General features: G+C 35.7%; 2 protein-coding genes across 2 annotated transcripts in view; one reads left to right on the forward strand and one right to left on the reverse strand.

Annotated features, from left to right (window-relative positions):
* sano (CABIT domain-containing protein serrano) overlaps window positions 1-15,459 on the forward strand; it is a 158,862-nt gene extending 143,403 nt beyond the window's left edge. The window contains exon 6 of the mRNA XM_028315066.1: window positions 13,729-15,459. The gene's annotated coding sequence lies outside the window, so the exon portion shown is untranslated. The remainder of the gene's footprint in view (window positions 1-13,728) is intronic.
* Window positions 15,460-17,529: 2,070 nt separating this feature from the next.
* LOC114360369 (uncharacterized) lies at window positions 17,530-18,542 on the reverse strand. The gene is made up of 2 exons (XM_028315067.1): window positions 18,364-18,542; window positions 17,530-18,182 (listed from the first exon to the last, which is right to left on the reverse strand). The coding sequence occupies exons 1-2, from the start codon at window positions 18,376-18,378 to the stop codon at window positions 17,871-17,873; spliced, it is 327 nt and encodes a 108-aa protein (XP_028170868.1). The 5' UTR covers window positions 18,379-18,542; the 3' UTR covers window positions 17,530-17,870.
* Window positions 18,543-20,065: the final 1,523 nt, after the last annotated feature.

The raw sequence follows: 20,065 nt of genomic DNA on the forward strand, positions 1-20,065 counted from the left end.
TCATGTTCGGAGTTACATTCAATTAGGTTTTGAAGCCGTCATTGTATTAACGTAGTGCTTAAACATCCAGATTGTTTATTATATTTTGTTTTAAAGGCATTTCTGACGTATTTCTTAAAGTAAATGAGTTCATAACCGAGTAAATTTTATGAGCTTCTAACTAAAGTATATTCATTACGTCATCTACGACATTTTAACTAAATGCAAATAAAATGCTGAGTTAGTAAATATGATAACAACATCTAGAGACTAACGCCCGTATTCACAAACATTACTATGAGGTCTCACAGTGCACGTGGACGCTCAGGGTGACACACGAAATAATCACAGAGTTCTATTCAACGCTGTCCGTTCGATTTGCTGCTTCACTTAAGCAAGCATCGTTTGTGGAAACGGGCTTAAATGTCTAACCCTGGTTTCTAAATTAAGATTTTAAGCTTGTGTGCTCATTCTCTACTTACTTAAGCTTTTGAGTTCATATTTATGTCGAAAATAAGCACGCTGAAGCTTTAAATTCTCAATTTAGAAACCTATAATAATAACGTATCTTCTGTTCCTGGTTCGAAGAGTCTGTGAGCACTTTTGGCTTTGTAAAGGTTAAGAATATTTAGTTAAAACACGTCACCTCCTACGAGTGAGCCATCTGAATTGATCGGCATTTTTAAAAGACAAATCAAGTCCGGCTTTGTACGTTTTTTTTATGCTAGACAAGGCAGGTATTTGACCGCAATCGCACCTGGTGTTAAGTGAGATGCAGTCTAGGATGGTACATATCTGCCCTGTAAGTGCCTATGTACATAAGAGTATCCGATATGTATAGGACTACTGCTTAACTTAGTCCATGACTGAAGTATAAAATTAGCCCGAGGGAGTGTTTTTGGGTCAAATGTGCTTCAGTTTGTATGCTCTGTCACGACATAATTATGTCAAAAAAATTAAACCTGGGACAAACACTGGTTTAAAATGACATTTCCGTACTAAATGTCAATTTAAACCGGAGTTCAACCAGAGTCTAGCTCTTTGTAATTTAAAGGGGGATACGGGACTATTCCCACCTCTTGTTCCCACCGCTGCAACTCCTGTGTAGCCGGGATCTACAGCTTGACCGCCATAAAAATCCAACTAATGAAGGTCAAGTTTGTCCCGGGGGAAAGTTAAACTGTCACTGGACCCGCAACGAAATTAATCAGAAGAACATAGGAGGAGTTCGAAGTTAAGGTTCGACTTCCCTCCATTGCAAAGCGGATGACAGGTGAAAAACAAAGGGAAAATAAGGGGGATAGTGACTAATAGACTAAGAGCTAGTGAACGCCAGACCTACGTTATTTTATAAAGGCTGAAAGTTTGTCAGCGCATGCTCCCAACATAGCTAAGAACCATGGCCAAACATGAAGTTTGGGTCATGGTGGCTTTGGCAGACAGACGGTACTAAAGGTGTGTAAAATACCAACTTAATTACGTCAAAGTATAAAGGCTGATTTTTTTATATTTCCTTCAAAATGTTATTAGAAATGACGTCATTAATTGACAGACACCTACCATGGTGGCAGCCCTTAGCCAGACACCTTAAAGTTCATGAAAATGTAGTCCTACTTACGTCATACTATAAAAGCTGATATTTACATAAAATATTTGAACTATCATTTGATGAAGTTTCCTCATCAGCCAGACACTTCTGATGGTTCCTTCGCCTTGCCAGACAGCTTTTAGGGTGGCTGAAAGTGCGAACGCGAGGCACTATAAATATTGTTTTTTGTACTTTTTCTTAAGTTACTCAAGTATTTGAGTCTGTAAATCATCATCTCATGTTGATGAGCTGATGATGGAAGGTAAGTACAACTCCTTAAGGCTTAGGAGTTGGAGGACAATTCTTTAACCAGTATATATAAGTATAGTTTCTAAAGTTATTTGGGTGTTTGCTGCAGCTAGTTATCATCCCATGTTGATGGAAGGTACAACTCCTTAACGCTTAGGAGTTGTAGGATAATTCACGTCATGCTCCCCGGCGGAACTACTTTTGATTTAACTAGTCTAGTGTAAGTTTCTAAAATAAATCTTTGAAATGTCTATAAAATTCCAGTCCTATTAAAAAAAAAAGGTGTCACAGGTTTCGCCGTATTTTGTTATTGAAAGTGGTTGCGCTGCGGAGTATCCTTCCAGCGAAACCATCACGATATATCTATTACTATGCATAGTATAATCAAATTTATAATATCAAATAATACTATAATAATTCTATATTGAATTAGGACCCCCAAATCCTCACTAGAATTTATATACGCGGAAAATGTGGTGCCACAAATTGTATCTTCAAAATAGTTGCTAAACGCCTAGAGTAAAGTTCTTAGCAACATTAGCATTAACATAGGTAATGATAATGTTGCTAAGAACTTTACTCTAGGCAACTTTCAGAGGTAATCACTTTAAAATTAGGGATTACCTAAGCCTTAAGGAGTTGTACTTACCTTCCATCATCAGCTCATCAACATGAGATGATGATTTACAGACTCAAATACTTGAATAACTTAAGAAAAAGTACCAAAAACAATATTTATAGTTCCTCGCGTTCGCACTTTCAGCCACCCTAAAAGCTGTCTGGCAAGGCGAAGGAACCATCAGAAGAGTCTGGCTGATGAGGAAACTTCATCAAATGATAGTTCAAATATTTTATATAAATATCAGCTTTTATAGTATGACGTAAGTAGGACTACATTTTCATGAACTTTAAGGTGTCTGGCTAAGGGCTGCCACCATGGTAGGTGTCTGTCAATTAATGACGTCATTTCTAATAACATTTTGAAGGAAATATAAAAAAATCAGCCTTTATACTGTGACGTAATTAAGTTGGTATTTTACACACCTTTAGTACCGTCTGTCTGCCAAAGCCACCATGACCCAAACTTCATGCTTGGCCATGGTTCTTAGCTATGTTGGGAGCATGCGCTGACAAACTTTCAGCCTTTATAAAATAACGTAGGTCTGGCGTTCACTAGCTCTTAGTCTATAAAGTACTAGCTTTCCGCCCATGGCTTCTCCCGCGTGGACTATTATGTTTTTCCAAAATACCTAAAATGTAGCCTATGTTACTCGTGAAAAACATAGCTTTCGAATGGTCAAAGAATTTTTAAAAACGGTCCAGTAGTTTTTGAGTCTATTAATTACAACCAAACAAACAAACAAAGTTTTCCTCTTTATAATATTAGTATAGACATATACATCAAGGTATTAATTACTGTAGCATCTTATATTGTTGCAATACGTGCTATTTTGCAACAAAAAATGTTAGTCTTATATGCTGTTGACTGTGTTTTGTTTAGGACAACGTAATTATTGTGATTGAAAACTAAATTATCTGCACCTACAAAATTTGTATTCAATACAACCTTGCAAGTCTAATAACAGCAAATAGTCGTAAAATCTAAGTAGGTACATGACATGTTAGAGCATTAATCATATTAATAAAGCTCTGTGTGTGTCTGTGTGTATGCAAATATAGAAAGTCACGGATCAAGGTGAGCCTGTCAAATGTCACGCAGTCGCTTCCGACCCGGCAAATGGCATTTGCAGGTGCAATTTTGGAATCAATAGATATTTTTAGGATGAAAAGTGAATCTGGAAACCGTATAAATAAATAGTCATTTAAATACAGATTGCTTTTTATATAGCACACGACACAAAAAATACAAAATCGAAAAGGGACAAAGGCAGTCTTATTGCTAAGAATTAGTGACTTCTTCCAGAGAATCCATGGAGAGGACTACAATATAAAACAGAAAAAAATCTGTTCTGTGGAGAGGATATACTTACATATGTACATTAAACAAACAAATTAAATTCCGGTTTCTCTATTTCTTTTTAATATTCGAAGAGATTAAGTCAGAAACGATGGATATTTTGCAACATGTAAAATTTAAATACATTGTTACTTAATACTTAGCTTGTCCTAAGATTCATAAGTACAGTTTTAGTTTCGACTGGTTTCATAATCAAATTCTAATGCTAGAAGGCAAAACATGATTTAGGAGTAACTGGCTAATTAAAATGACATACCTAAACACAGCGGGCAAATACTAACTTATTATTGTATGCAGGATGTATTTTGTGTGGTCAAATCTAAAGCGTACTATGTTACCTGTGAAAATAACTTCTTTTAGTTAGCGCATAATAAGTCAAAGAAAAATCGTCAGTGAAAATAAAAATGAAAAATCTTTATTCGGTTTAGAATCAAACTTGGCACACAAGAAGTTTTAATTTCGAAAGCGCCTCCCTCCATTTTTTTGTGCTTCTCTATGAAGCGATAGAATAGAAAACTTTTTATTTGAAAGAAAGGTATACAAGCAAGCAAGACATAGCTATACATACAGAGAGAAATACACAAGTGGACAGATAACTGCTTGTGCCCCTCTGACAAAAGGCACCCGCTCAGCGTACATCAAGACCGCCAGGGCTTGTCTTGAAACTGCGGTAGCGACATTGATTCTGTTACGAATATTAATATCTATTAGGTCAGGAAGTTCTTCAAAAGTTTTACCTACATCATGCTGCGCACAGGTCATAATCAAATTAATTTGTACAGTAAACTTTTTGTTGTAAAATCACACCTAATACAAATACATAAGGTTCGGTAGCTTGATGTGCCGCCTATACAAGGTGTGTCATTACGACCTAGACCTGAGGCCAGTTCATGATGGATTGCAGTAAATGCTTTGGAATTCGGCGATCAATCACTGAACTGATGGCTCATTCGTCTTTGTGTTGGTGGAATAACATAATATTTACCCACAGATTACAGACCTTTTGACGCTTAAAGTTTATTTTGAGTTACATGTGCGAATAAGATACTTTTATTGGGGCATGGGGGCAGATTTTTCTGTTCGGTTTGGTTGGTGGTAGGGCTTGTTCTAAGTCCACCTGGCTAGCTACCACCATCTTACCTAAGTCTGTCGCCATAACAACAATGTTAACAGCATTGTTGTGTTCCGGCAGTTAGAGGTAAGATAGCCAATTCCTCTGTGGTTGAGGATTCCGGGTGAACCTCGCTTCCACCTTCGGGCTATGAGACTCTCATAGCTGAGTATAAGTAACTTGGAGTAAGTAAAAAATGAGAATTTTTTTCTAGTTGTTAAGTACTTTTCCTGCTTGTTGCTGATAAGTTCCTCTTCCCATAAATTCGGGACTAAAAAGAAACTAAAGGTACTTTTCATTTTCAGACGTTCATAGCCTTATATTAATAATATTTAGAAATCTGTAACAAAAACAAAAGGAAGAGCTTTATTTGTCTACAAGTCAAGAATAGTTTATTATTTTTTCCAAATCCAGACTGGGAACCAACTAACAGTTTTAACTGTAAACAATTTAACAACGTAACAACGTTTGATTCCATTTACCATAAACATTGCACTAATGGCCGCCCGTCATGCGATGTTTACCGTAATCGTTCAATTAGAATGCACCTTTCTGCATTATATTAATTAATTTCAAATTTCAGGGAAAGCGTGGTTTTTAAATTATTATACCTATCAAAGTTCATAACGTTCCGAGTATCATGCTAAAATAAGTCAACAACAGCATTCAGACTGTGCATTTTTGTTGCAAAAGTGCGTCTTTACAACTTTAAAAAAACCACAGACAGTTTTTACTTTTATGTTTGAAGACTGAAAACACTGATTGAGCGAAAAAAATAGCTCACAACGCGTGGTCACTATGAAACGTCCACATCGCGAAATTCGTCCCGTGGCAGCTTTATGAAAATGGACAAGACGCGTTGTGGCAACGAAGAAAAGCCATGACATGACGCATTGGCTGGTTTTAGTGTCTGTGCGGATCGCTCCGCACAGCCGATCTGTATAAACTGCTAGGGAGCGAGCGGTTCCTCCGGACCGCATTACTCTAAAGCGCTCCCTAGAAGTTCATACAGACTGGCCGTGCGGAGCGGGTCCGCACCGGACGGTCCGCGTGACACTAAAATCAGCCATTCTGAGGACTAGGTACTTGGTTTAAATCACGACGGACGTTGTATCTTGGCAGCAGGGTTTCCAATCGGATAGTTTTCCGTCCATTTTAATCCTACAATGTCGTAGATGGAATGCTACGTGCAAAATCACAAAATTTTAATCAAGGCGAGGCAGACAATCAACTGATGGCAATACGTTAGTTATTTAAAACTCTAATTTGACATTTCACTATCCCGACAACCTTTTTTGACCTTAAAGGTCAGAGTTCTAAGTTATTGTGTATTAATTAGCAAAATTGACTTTGCCCAATCTGGGGGTTTACTTTGGAAAACGTAAGTTATTTATTATATTTCCAAAACAGTTCCAGAAACCAAACCAGCACGTTTTAATGAATAAAATTTTAAATTGGGATGAGTATTTCATTTTGATGTTTCAATAATATCATAATATTCATCATGAACAATCGAAAGCACATCATACTAATCATTTTTGTTACAAAATAGCACATAAGTAGGTACTTCATTTATCTTTTCCTTTTCTTTTGTACTTTTATATTTTTCTTTCTGTTTCTTTTCTTGTCTTTTGTTGTGTACAATAAAGTGTGTTTTATATATTTTATACATCCACATAAGAAGTGCCAGTGTGTAAATTGATGTATTCTCATAGTTTGTTAGTCGATAGACATCCACACGTTTGAGAGTCGACCCCCAGCATAGCCGGTGTCATACTTTCAGCAATTTCCCTCTAATTGCTCAATTTAATGTCCCTAATGGACAACCGAGCCCAGTTTTCGCACGACACGCCGCACCTCGGTATTTAGCGTGTTTTACAGAATAACCTATTTCTGGACTGGTTGATTAATTGCGATGTTTTTACGCGACGATATTTCTGTTGTTGGAATTAATATGATAAAGAGTCTTTAATTGTTCCAACAGCACATCAATCTGCGACAAAATTACGTTTAGAAATGGAAATTTTGGACCGGTCATTGTGAATATCCTTGGGCTTTTGTCCAGCAGTGGACGTCTTATGGCTGAAGCGAAATAAGGCCGTATTGAGTTTTTGACAGAGCAGAATAACTCTCTACTCCTCACATGGATGTCGTGACAGGTGTCTAAGGAACAAAATATCGCGAACACCAGGCCTTTCCAAACCGTCTGGCTAGAGCAGCGGTTCCCAAACTTATTTAGTCTACTGCCCACTTTGAGAATAAATTATTTTTAGCGCCCCCCATTTTTGTAGTCAAGAGTCGAGCTCAGTCGGTGTCTCAGAGTCCTCCTAGTAGATGACGCCGCCCAAGCCTCTACACAACGTCCCGATTTTTTTTCTGGGTCTCTTACCGCCCCCCTTTAAGCCTGCAGCGCCCACAAGGGGGCGTTATCGCCCACTTTGGGAAAGACTGGGCTAGAGGCTAGACGAGTATAGGCCAAATACTTCATTTGCCTCTGGTAAATTAGAGAGATTCGTGCTCCCTCAGTAGAGTCCAAAAAAAACCTACCTAATAATGAATTATGGTTAATCAATTGTGAATTTTTGTTGCTTTTGTCGAATTCTTTTAAAGCTCGATGGATCCTTAACTATGTCAATGATCATTTTCCCCTTTTGCATAGTTTTAAACGAATTTAAATACTTTTAAAATAGTACGAGTACGATCTATAATGCCATCTGAATTATTGATGTGCGCAACATTTAAAACTACTTTTTACACTTCTGACAATCTTGATAGAACTCCTTTATATTATGGAGGATAGATACAACGATAAAATCATAGACAAGTACTGTTGTTTATCTTAAAACTTATTAGAACGAAAAGTGTTTTCAGATTGTTCCATGAACTTTTCCAAAAAGGTGATAAAAGATAATGGTTTTTATGATGTTCGTATATTTTTTTGTTTTGAATTTCATTTATCATATTTTGATCAATTGATTTTGAAAACCTAGAAGTGACGTTTTTACAACTTAAATTCATCTTTATCGACGATTATTCATGTACCTACTTTTCTTATGGTCACTTCGTCTAATCGTCACACATATATTCCAAAATCGATATTCAATTGTTTTTCTGAAATTAAGTTGCATCTCCTTCATATTTCATATATTTTCTAGGTGGTAATATTTTTTCATGTTTTAAACATGAAAAACATCCACAATCACTACCTTGTTCGGAGCAATTTACTCAGCAATGGATTTAAAATTGCGGGCGCTTTTACGTTCTTTCGTTCACCACACCTCGATCAAGGCATAAAAAGTCAAAGTCAACTTTTTGCTAAGTCTAGTCTTGACTCTTGAGACCAGTGCGGGCTAAAAATACCCCATGAATTATGTATACGACTCCCGTATAGGCGAATGGATGTACCTTTAAAGGGATAAAACTTTGAAATATATTGGAAATGGCCGTTTTATAGGTTGCTCGTAAAGATAATCTTTTAATACGAAAGTAAAACTTAGGATCCATTTTCAGTGTGTACGATCAGATAGCTTGGATGTATAGGCCGCTCAACGAAAGTTGAGGCAAATACACTCACACTGATGCAGGTAATATTTGAACACAAACAACAAAGTCAAAGCCTTTCAGTACATAGGCCCTTTCCAGGGCGCTTACACACGTCCCAAATATAGTTTGCCCTACCACCACTTCGGGACAGCATAATTGGTGCTGAGAAGAAGTGGCGGAAGAAAGTCAGTCACCTTTATCAGCCTCTTAACACAACACATTACTCATTCAAGTTCAAACATCGAATACACTCTACCACGCTCTTGTAATGTCTGCAAGCGAGACAGAAACGAACTCTCCTATATTCTTCTGATTAATTTCGTTGCGGGTCCAATGACAGTTTAACTTTCCCCCGGGACGAACTTGACCTTCACTGGTTGGATTATTGGCGGTCAAGCTGTAGATCCTGGCTACACAGAGTTGTAGCAATGGGAACGAGAGGTGTGACTAGTCCCGTAAGCGAGACCAAAAGCAATACTATAGTCAGCGCAGTCAGCGTATGTACTAATACAAATCTTGCTTGTGTTGATGGCCTCAACTCTCGTTGAGCGACCTATAATAGTAATATCTATCTGCTTTATAGAAATTAAATGGTATAGAATAATGTTTTAATCTAAAATTAGACTGACCCTACTGCTGTATTAGGTAGCATTTATTGGAAACAACTTTCTCATGAAGAACGATAAAGGAAAATAGAGAAAAAAAGTTAAATTAATATTATTATGGTAAAAATGAATCTTTGCCAGCGCTGCAGTGAGAAGAATTTTATTTAGCCAGTATCCTACTAATATTATAAATGCGAAAGTTTGGATGTCTGAATGTCTGTATGGATGTTTGTTACTCTTTCACGCCAAAACTACTGAACGGATTTGATGAAACTCTACAGCATTATTCTTTATAACCTAGAATAACATTAGGCTATAATTTATGACGATCTCTGACAAACTAAATTTCACGCAGGTGAAGCCGCGGGCAAAAGCTAGTAAAGTATACGTTGGAAAAGTAAACTAGAAACCAATCTTATAACAACAAAAATACTTTATTTAATAGCTTACTCTCTGAAAGTTTTAAAACTTTGTAACAAATAAATCACGAAATCTCAACGTCATTATTCAGTGGCATAAAAAAGTGATTAAATCAAACATCGTTAAGAATTTATCGATTAAGTAACGAGTTATCCGATAAACTTTTAATGGTTTTAAACAAACCTCTTGCATAACGCGAGTACAAGATGGATGCCATTGCATTACGGCGACGTATCTTTTAATCTCACAATATCTTTGATTTACGTCGGATATCGTACGTTGACCCTATTCAGGGTCTCCAAAACTTGAGACATCGGACTTCCGCTCAGATCAGAGAAGTTGCTAGTACAATCACAGGTACAATCCCCTTTGCAATGGAGGGAAGTCGAACCTTAACTTCGAACCCCTCCTATGTTCTTCTGATTAATTTCGTTGCGGGTCCAATGACAGTTCAACTTTCTCCGGGACAAACTTGACCTTCACTGGTTGGATTTTTATTGGCTGTCAAGCTGTAGATCCTGGCTACACAGGAGTTGCAGCGGTGGGAACGAGAGGTGGGAATAGTCCCGTTAGTTCAGTCCCCATCAACTCAAGGAAGGATTTATACAGCTTAAAAGTAGGGGATTCCGGCAATATTATAGATTAGGACCACTCTTCCCATAGATGTCGTAAGAGGCGACTAAGGCCCAGAACAGACGGTGAAACGCAACTGCAACGAAACTGCAACTGCTAGTTACTTTTGAGTTGCATCTAAGTTTCTGCCATAGCGTCCGTTGAGAGACCACATGACGCGACCAGTTTGAAACTTTCAGTTTCAGTTTCATTCATCAGAATCATCAGAAAGTTGCAGTTTCGTTGCAGTTGCGTTTCACCGTATGTTCTGGGCCTAAGGGACAAAATAAGGTTCCAGGAAATAAGGACCAAATCTATTTGCCTCGGGTAAAATAAAGTCGTGTTCCTGCAGTAGAGACCAAAAATATGATAATGATTTTAAGTTAAATCTTTCACGTTAAAAAATAATAATGCATATTAGCTGCCTGCCAACCCTAATTAAGAAATGCCGATTTATTGCATAAGAGTTAGAAAACTTCGGAATTTGATGGCATCGATGGAAAAAGGTGGAACTTTTTAATGAAGAACGATGTTAGTACTTTTATTTACTCAGGGGCTCAGGGCAGCAGTTGACGTCCTTAGTTTGGGAAGGTATTATTAGGTTTCTTAGCATGACCACACTTTAGTTACACTAGGTAAAATATATGTTTTGGAAAGGTTCTAAATAAGAACCTTCTATTCTAGATAGTTCATTCGGGACTATGAGAAATGTGTCAATTTTTTAATTTATTTAAAATTATAAATCGTGTGGCCATAACCTTAACCGACACCAATGGCCATCCAATTATTTAAATTTAAATTCCATTCATAAAGCAACCCTCGTGACACTATCTGTCCTTTTCTGGCACATTGACGCCAGATAGTGCCGTCGCGCCGAAAAAGGAGATAAATAGCAAATATCCGAGGGAACCGTTACGTCGTTATGCAGCCACAGGCTGCGTATCACACCGTATTGTAACGGTATTGAAGCAAAAAGTATCTACATTGAGTAAATTTGCATACGTTTTGACTTTTTCTTTTTAAGCGAACAGCTTTAAATGAAAAAACACGTTTATTTATTTAACTTTACCTTCTCTGTATTATCTACTTACTTAAGTTACGAGGATACAAAAAAGGTATTGTTGATTTCACACACATATCTTGATATCTAGCAACTTATCTATAGAACCTATAGGTATGATGCTAGCTAGGCTTAATGAAAACATACTAACTTTAACGAAAACTCAAATTTTTCCTATTTGGCGTGAGTATCATTTGTGTGGCATAATGGGACCCTGGTATTAGACTGCGGTATCAGTCTGCTGGTATCAGACAGATATCCGGTGTTTAAGTAGCTCTAAAGTAATGTTTGCAGATATTATTATTGTTATTATTTTCTGCCTGCTTCACACACACTCACACTAATACACTCATAGTACACAACACGCTCACATGGTCACCTAAGAGAGTACAATGCGCCAGAAAAGTCTAGGTATTTTTTAAGCAATAAAGAGTAGATTTTATTTCATATTGTTAAGTGTTACATTTTTATGTAAAAGTTTATTAATGTTTATGGTGAAATGCCAATGTTTATTGCGTCCCTGGTGACGCTCTTTTCAAAATGGTTCCTACAGAATACCAGCATCATGTTATTTACGGAATATGATACAAGCTGAGTAGGAGCCATTTTGGTTCAACAATTTTGTTTGAACCAAATAAACAATTTTCTTTCTTTCTTACTTTCTGATTTCACTACAGATGCCCTCTACATCTAATAGTGGTTTTCTAAATTATGTCCAAGTAACACAATGCTTTTTCCCCCTGAAATACATAGTAAAATTGTAGGTAAAATTCACTTTAGTCTCGTGACAAAAGTCACAGTTCGGTGTAACAGCCATCCAATTAGACGTGCACAGCCCACATCGGATTTGGACGTCGGAAAACATATTATTTCAAATATTTTGCATACCGAAAACTGTACCTTACCTTACCATGTATAAAGTACTAAATAAACACTAAAATATTTACAGCTTACAAATCAGAAAAATGGCGCCCGCAAGTTTTAACACGAATTTTCATTTTCAACTTTAAGTTCTCTTGTATTTGAATCGAACGAAACCTTTTTTGCCCTTATTTTCCTGTGTACCCTTGGCTGTTCCCTTGATGGTACAGTGGAAAATAAATTTTAACCGCTGTACCCTTGGCCGTAAAACCCAACCAACTTAAATTGTACACGTGACCAAGAGGACTAGCTTTTCTTGAATTTGGCCAAAAGACAAAAAGAAATGAACATCGATAAAAACAAATGAAGTAACATGGATGTAGATAAAAGTAAAACCTAATTATAATTAATTAAGTACATAGAATAAAGACAATATTACGCCATTTTTAACTGACTTCAAAAAAGGGTACACATTTTTTTTCTATTTATGTTCACCGATTACTCCGTCAATTGTGGACCGATTTTTAAAAAAACTTTTTTTTGTTCGATAGGGTACACTTCTGAGGTGGTCCCACTGTCACCCAGTCAGGATCTGATGATGGGATCCTAGGGAAATCGAGGGCAACCCTCAAATTTTATAGGCACGAATATCGTTTTTCATATTTATTCTAAAGATATTCAAGTATATGCATCTGGTAGTTATCATCTAATGTTCATGAGGTGATGATGGAAGGTAAAACTCCTTAACGCTTAGGAGTTGGAGAATAATTCTTTAAATATTTTAGGTACGTATGTACAAACGTTGTATTACTTCAGGTTTTTTAGTTGAGCTGATGATGAAAGGTCAAACTTCGTAAGTTAGGAGTTAGATGATACTTTTTAGTTGCCCATATTTAAAGTAGGTAGCCTGTATTTGTAGGGAGAAGTGGTACAGGAAAATGGCGTAATATTGTCTTTATTCTATGTACTTAATTCATTATAATTAGGTTTTACTTTTATCTACATCCATATCCATGTTACTGCATTTGTTTTTATCGATGTTCATTTGTTTTTGTCTTTTGGCCAAATTCAAGAAAAGCTAGTCCTCTTGGTCACGTGTACAATTTAAGTTGGTTGGGTTTTACGGCCAAGGGTACAGCGGTTAAAATTTATTTTCTACTGTACCATCAAGGGAACAGCCAAGGGTACACAGGAAAATAAGGGCTTTTTTGTACTTATTTTTACGGGCGCTATTTTTGCAGTTATAAACCTTTTTACTCTAACAATAAACTTTCTATAGCCTGACCAGGAACATAAAAACCCTCGCCATGTTGCGGAAAACTAATGGTACTAATTTCTTTTAATGGCAACAGTAACTGAAAACTTCATTGAGATGTCACCTTGCATGTCAGTCTATTGCTGTCAAAGTGTAAACAAACTTTATTTTAAATATGCGCAATTGATTTTGTGAATTAAATTGCTAAAATCTTTTTATAGTCGTGAAAGAAAAGTGGTTCACAATGTTAATTATTAATTTAACACAGGTACGACTGTACTCAGTGTTGCACTATAAAATGCAATTGACGCGCCTCTATGCCAGGGTTTTTATGTTCCTGGTCAGGCTATAACATGCGTTATTATTGTGATTTTTGTTAAAAAAAAATTTTTTTTCATTTGATAATTGCGACTTTTGGCGTAAATACTTTTTTGCAGATGTTGTAAACATTTTTTTTCTCTTTCCAGGTCCAAGAGTTTGCAGAGTGATGCCCTTCTTACGAGCAACAATTCGACAACGATCATCATACGACATTATCTTACATTTAAAATGATAGCATAATAGTAACTAAATTGTACTGCAATCAATATTTAGAAGGTCCTTGGTTAATAAAAACATACGTAACTGACTTTTACTGTGTCCATATTATTATTGATTTATTCCAAAAATGTTATCCCAAGTCAGAATGTCCTATAATATAAATTGGACCCATAGATAGACTCTATTAAGGTCATGTGGTATTAAATAAATATTTTTTTCCTTTATCCCAATATTATAAATATTTGTTTTGATAAAAGAGAAAAACGTTAGAGATACTGGAATACGTCTAGTTTTGGGTCTAAAAAGCCTTAAAAATAATTCTTATCCACGTTCTTAATTTTCAAATTTAACAAAATTACTAGAATGCGCTAATTTATTACATGATGTGTTTCGATCCCTGATTAATTTTATACCAGGGGCCGTAAGCAATTTTCTTTTTTTCCACTATGTTTCTCTTTTACAGTTTTGTTTTTATTAAACAAGAACCAAGAAATACCAAACTTTCACACATTAATAATTTTGATAAAAATAAAAATACTTATTTTTGATCTCTTTAATGATATAATTATAAATTGTTATTTATGATTTTAATGCCATATTACGGTGTAATACTTCCTTGGTGTTCTTAATTAGTATAAGCTAATATAATTAAAAGTTTCTCGAAATTGGCAGAAGAAAATATTTAAAAATTTGAAAAAAAAAATGTAAACCAAAAATGTGAGGTGCCTTACTAAGTGAAATAAATTGTTTTGCTTAGATATAAAATTGTTACAAAATGCTAATTATTTTAGTATTGATAAAGGCAGTTGTTGTTTGCTTAAAGGAGATTATTCACTGGTTTAATGTAATATTTTCTTTACAAAAATTACAAAATTGCTTTAGACAAAAAAGTAGTTAGTATGTAAGTTATACCAGAATATAGAAAATGTTTTAAGAAATACATAGAAAAGTTCCAACTCAAATGCTGTGACTTCTTTGGTTTATAACGTAAAGGCCCATTTTTTAAACATCAGAAAACCCGTAGTCTAAACTTGAAATTATTTATTTTTGTATATAAAATAAATGTCTAAATGTCAATTAATTCCTGAAACAAAATCTGGAGAGCGAAAATCTATCGTAAATGCAATAGAAATCGTATCCAGACGTAACAAACGATCAGGCACGCATTCTATCAGGCAAGACCTGAAGTACTTTAAATGACTAGCATTATGTGACAATTTAAATGGAAATTATTATTATAATGAGAAACAGTCACAAAATAACTTTGAAGTTAGTTTACAAAATGTTTTGATACCTATGCATTTATCGATGTAATAACTACAGTCATAGGGGTTTAGTCCTTTTTATACCTACTCTTTTAATTTGAAATATTTCTAAGGTTGCTGGTTTTTGAAAGCATTATTTAAAAAATCGGAAGAAAATTTTAATTGCGAATACAAAAAAGAAAAAAACAAAAAAAAAGAAAAACCTATTGCAAAATAGTGTATGGCAGAACGTCGGGCAATGTTTTTGGAATGAGTGCGATGTTGCCACAATAATTATAAATAATTCTTACGACTGTATTTACGCAGATCAGAGTCAAAAACATTTTTGACATTGTATTGCGAAGTATTTTTTCATCTCTCGCAACATTTTTTTATTTATTCCCATAAGACTATGTTTTCAAAAACCAATACCTGCCTAAGTAGTTATAGTAATATCTTTACGTACATAATATTACGATAAAATTCTCGGAGTTTCAAAATAATTAAATATTTTTAGTAAAATTTTGAATCTTCGACAAAATTTATCGGATTTACTCGATGTACTCTCTATTTTAAAAGATCCAAATATCAATTCCCGTATAGATTAAGCTAGGTATCCTATTTTCATAATTCCTAGGATATTTTCTATTATTGTCATTAGTTATAAGATTTCTTTAAATTGTCAAGTCTCCATATTGTAATTCTTATGAAATAAACGAAATATTTGAATGGTGTAGCATTATTTCTTATACCACTACATCAAGTAAAAATTTTTTCACTAAAACTGGAATAAATTACCTTCTTCAGCGGTACTAGATAAACAATATTAACAATTTAAATACATACCTAAAAAGGTTTTGTTCCCCTGAAGGTAGAATCCAAATTGTACAGCAGCGACATCTATGTCATACAAGTAACACCACTACCTAACAGGCAAGTTTTCCACTGAGTCAGTTAGTAGAGATTTCACTAGATGGCTTAGAGAAGATAGTAGCGCCAACTAGTGAGCGCTAAGAACATCGTATTATGTATTATGTACAGTCCTCTCAACTTAAGCTGAGAATTGCATTTGTGTGAGTGCACACCGATAGTTTAGAGTGGCAATCGGCTTGAAGCGCGGCGCGTCCCGCGCATGGTTTATTATAGCAAGCGGCCTGAAGCGCGGCGCGTCCGCCACGCACCGCTTCCTTGTCGCTCACATACTTCACTTCACCCCCGGTACTGGTAGCAGATACGTGTAATTTGATGTAATTGTGTTCCAAATATTAGTGAAATGGCTCCTACTGTAAGCGAATTTCCTGTACGAAATCCATTAAGCAGCCAAGTGAAAGAAATTTTATGCAAATTGAATACGTATTTTAAAGGTGTGAACGAAAAGTTTTTAGTCTGTTTTTATTTTGTAATTTTATAAAGTTTGTCTTTTTGTTGTATTTTGTAAGGCTGGCTGGACGCCCTCTCTATAAACGGTGCTCGCAGAATATCAGCGTCGAGGTACTTCGTGCCTTGGCATATGCTGAGCGAGGACCTGTTTTTATTTATTTATTTATTTATTTAAAAGGATGTGTCAAGTGTCGTTACATCGCCCTAATTGGTAGCAAGTGTTTTATAGACTTCCTTTTAATAAAACATTAATTTTATTTGTATGTGTTTTACTAACGGTACTTTTGGCGATCACTCACACAAATGCAATTCTCAGCTTAAGTTGATAGGACTGTAATTACAAATCTTTCAATCACAAGAGTGGCGCCACTGCCACTGTAGAAGACCCTCTCTTGACTATCTTTGTTATTTATTTAGTAATGTGAGCAATGTAGAGTGTATTCATAATAATAATACATTTCTTTATTGCTTTCATAGAGTAATACAATAGTACATTCAATAAAAAGTACTTAATTAAATTTTTATTTAGGTTATTATCCTGATATTTATAGTTAACCTATTTACTAGTAATTGGTAATACTTACTAAACATACAAATTAAGTCCGCCACATTACTCTACTTTTGTGCATCAAGCATGTAGCTTAGGGTAATTTAAGTTTTTGTTTCAGACAAATCTTTGAACATTATTTTTGCCTCAAATCAACAAAACTTGTGTAATTTGCTATTGCTATTATTAAAACTAACAAAACTGGTTTAAAGTTTCACATGAATCATGGATCGACTTTCGTCACTTAAAAGCCTTGCTGTTACAAAACTCTTCGATAATGTTTGGATTTCGTGTATTTTTCGGCGAGATGACAGGAAAAACCCGGGTTCGATTCCGGGAATTATTGAAAAACAACCTTTTAGACAGCATGGCGAAAATTGCAAATCCTCCATTTGTGAATGGTGAATTAGAGAGGATCATTCTTCTGCTAGTAGAGACTATGACCTGATGATGATGATGATGATAATTAATTATAAAGGAACATAATAATGAACTGGAGTAAAATTAAGTAGTATGTTTTTATTAGGTACTTAATAATTATTAACCAGAAACTCAGCGTTAAACAAAAATAATATGATTCGATTATTCTCTCTAATTAACAAAGGAACATTAAAAACACCACGTTTTAATTTTATAACAGAAAATGTAAACTAGGGTACATTTTAACTTAAATAATAATTGTTGTTAATTTATGTATAGTAGTAGTTGGGTGTATACAAATGATTTTCATTTGATTAGTACATTAACTTATTTATTTTGTCTTCAGTCAGTAGTTTGTCTCATCACCGTTTTCCACTTCATAACAAGTAACCACAATACACAATAACTCTTTGGTTCAGGTAAGTTCTTAAAACCTCCCCCAAAAACCCTGTAACCAAGAAGGCACTAGCAAAAAGTATTAAGGTTGAAAATAGTTTAAACCACCCAAATGTCCTTCATCGCGTTGTCTCTGCTTCGCCAGTCTTTCATCAGCACGACCATCTATTCCTAGACCCAATCGTTCAATTAAATACACAGATTTATCGCCATTGAGTTCCACGAACTGCTTCCTTCTTTTTAAAGAAATATCTGGGTCAAATATCCAAGTTTGCTGATCGTGGATTACTGGATGTCCAACGAAATTAGTCCTTATGAAGTTCTCGATTGGTCCTGGAGGATCACGAGTTTGGGATGAGGCTGCATGGCAAAGCATGCCACATGCACCCAGGAACTGGAAATTAAAAAGTAACCTGTCAATATTTACGCGGGAAATTTTTGACAGCACGTAAAACGTTCGGAACTTGACACTTCAAGCCGTCGCCAAAATAAAAGAAGAAGAAGAAGAACTTGACACTTTAAAAAATCGTAACAAATAATTAGGTCAGGTTAACACAGCACGAAATAACACTCACAATTAAAAGTTTCATTGTGGTATGGTGTAGCAAGACCAACTCGCGTGACTCGAGAAACGATACTGGTCGTACGGCAAGTTGTTTATTGCAACTTTTACATTTAAAACAGTTCAGCTTGGTTACTTCACACGTCCGATTAAGTTACAACATCGACCGACTGGCAGTGAAGCCAATCTGCAAGTCCTTTCGTCCTAAGTATATAGAAATTACGAGTATGTGGCAAGATTTTTTTGTTCTCCTCACAAATATTATAATTTTGACCTGTGACCTCGTATTTATTGCTTAAACCACTTTGAGTAATATGTGAATGATGAATAATGAGTTTCTAATTTTATTATAACTTAGTCACAATAATAGAGGAAAAGTATGTAAGAGATTTCAAAACTGTTAGATCTAATACTGTTGAGCTTTTATTAGATAGAAATTAAGTATCTCCTAGAATTACCGCAATACTTGATTATTAGTGAATCGGTATTAGGCTATGGTTAGGTTTATAATCAACTAGCTTTCCGCCCGCGGCTTCACGCGCGTGGACCCCTGAACCCTGTGTTTCCCCAAAATAAAATTTAGCCTATGTTACTCGTGGATAATGTAGCTTTCGAAATCGGCACAGTACTTTTTGAGCCTACTCATTACAAACATACTGTTACTTCGATAGTGAGTGTAGTAGAAGTTAATAAATGAAAAGAGTGGACTGTATGAAAATAATTGTCTATTCGGTATAAATTTACAAGATTATCGAGACTAGGGATATTCGATATACATCGATGTATCGAAAACATCGATGTTTACAATGCGATACATCGAATGGATCCGATGTTTTGAAAAGCTATTGAAATACTCGATGTATCGATGTTTTTAAGTTTTCAGTGTTAAAACATCGAATCGATGATAACCAATTAAAATTTCATAAAACTCAAGTCTGACCACTAAAATTTTACTTATACGGACAACCCANTAATCGAGACCGTTTAGTGCAAGGTCGTTGAAGAGAGTGCGTCAGGATCGTCTTCTTAGATGTTCGCTCGCGAATCGAACATTGCTCGTTCGTTCGCCGAACGCTCGCCGCTCCCTCCGGTCACGCCGCCCGCGGGCAATGTCCGTGAGAGACATCAAATAAACCGCACCTTCCGCGACGCGAACTTTAGCGATTTTCTTCTGACACAATCATGGTGCCCCAACAATATTGGTGTTATTAAATTTTTAGCGTTTAGAGTCGCATCTCAAACTAATTTGAAAATTATAAATAACTTGAAAAAATCGAACTGCCTAAGGCGGGAATTGAACCCACGACCTTCCGCTTGCCGGGCGACTGCTCTTCCCGTGCCTTCGTGGGTTCAATGAGGATCATTTCGATTTTTAGCTGTGAATGCAGATTTATAGGGCTAAGAAATCCTTAATACACAGTGCAAAAATTTTTGTTCTACGACAAAAATTGACGAAGTTATGGCCAAATTACTAAAAAAGTTCACTGACCGCCCGGCGCGGGGACGATGACGTCATTATATCCGATCCGAACGCTGCCGACGTACTGCGTGGATAGAAAATATTTTTTTCTGGCCAAATTATCAGTTTTAGAGAAAAACTTGTAACGACATTTATTAATCAGAATAAAGTAAGCTATCGATAGGTAATTTTAAAAAATAGAAATTGTGAAAAATAACGCAAAAAATCCATACGCTCATACGATTCAATGGCACGC

The sequence above is a fragment of the Ostrinia furnacalis genome, unplaced genomic scaffold (assembly GCF_004193835.3).
Source record: "Ostrinia furnacalis isolate ACB-3 unplaced genomic scaffold, ASM419383v2 OfSCF4967, whole genome shotgun sequence".
Taxonomy (NCBI): Eukaryota; Metazoa; Arthropoda; class Insecta; order Lepidoptera; family Crambidae; genus Ostrinia; species Ostrinia furnacalis.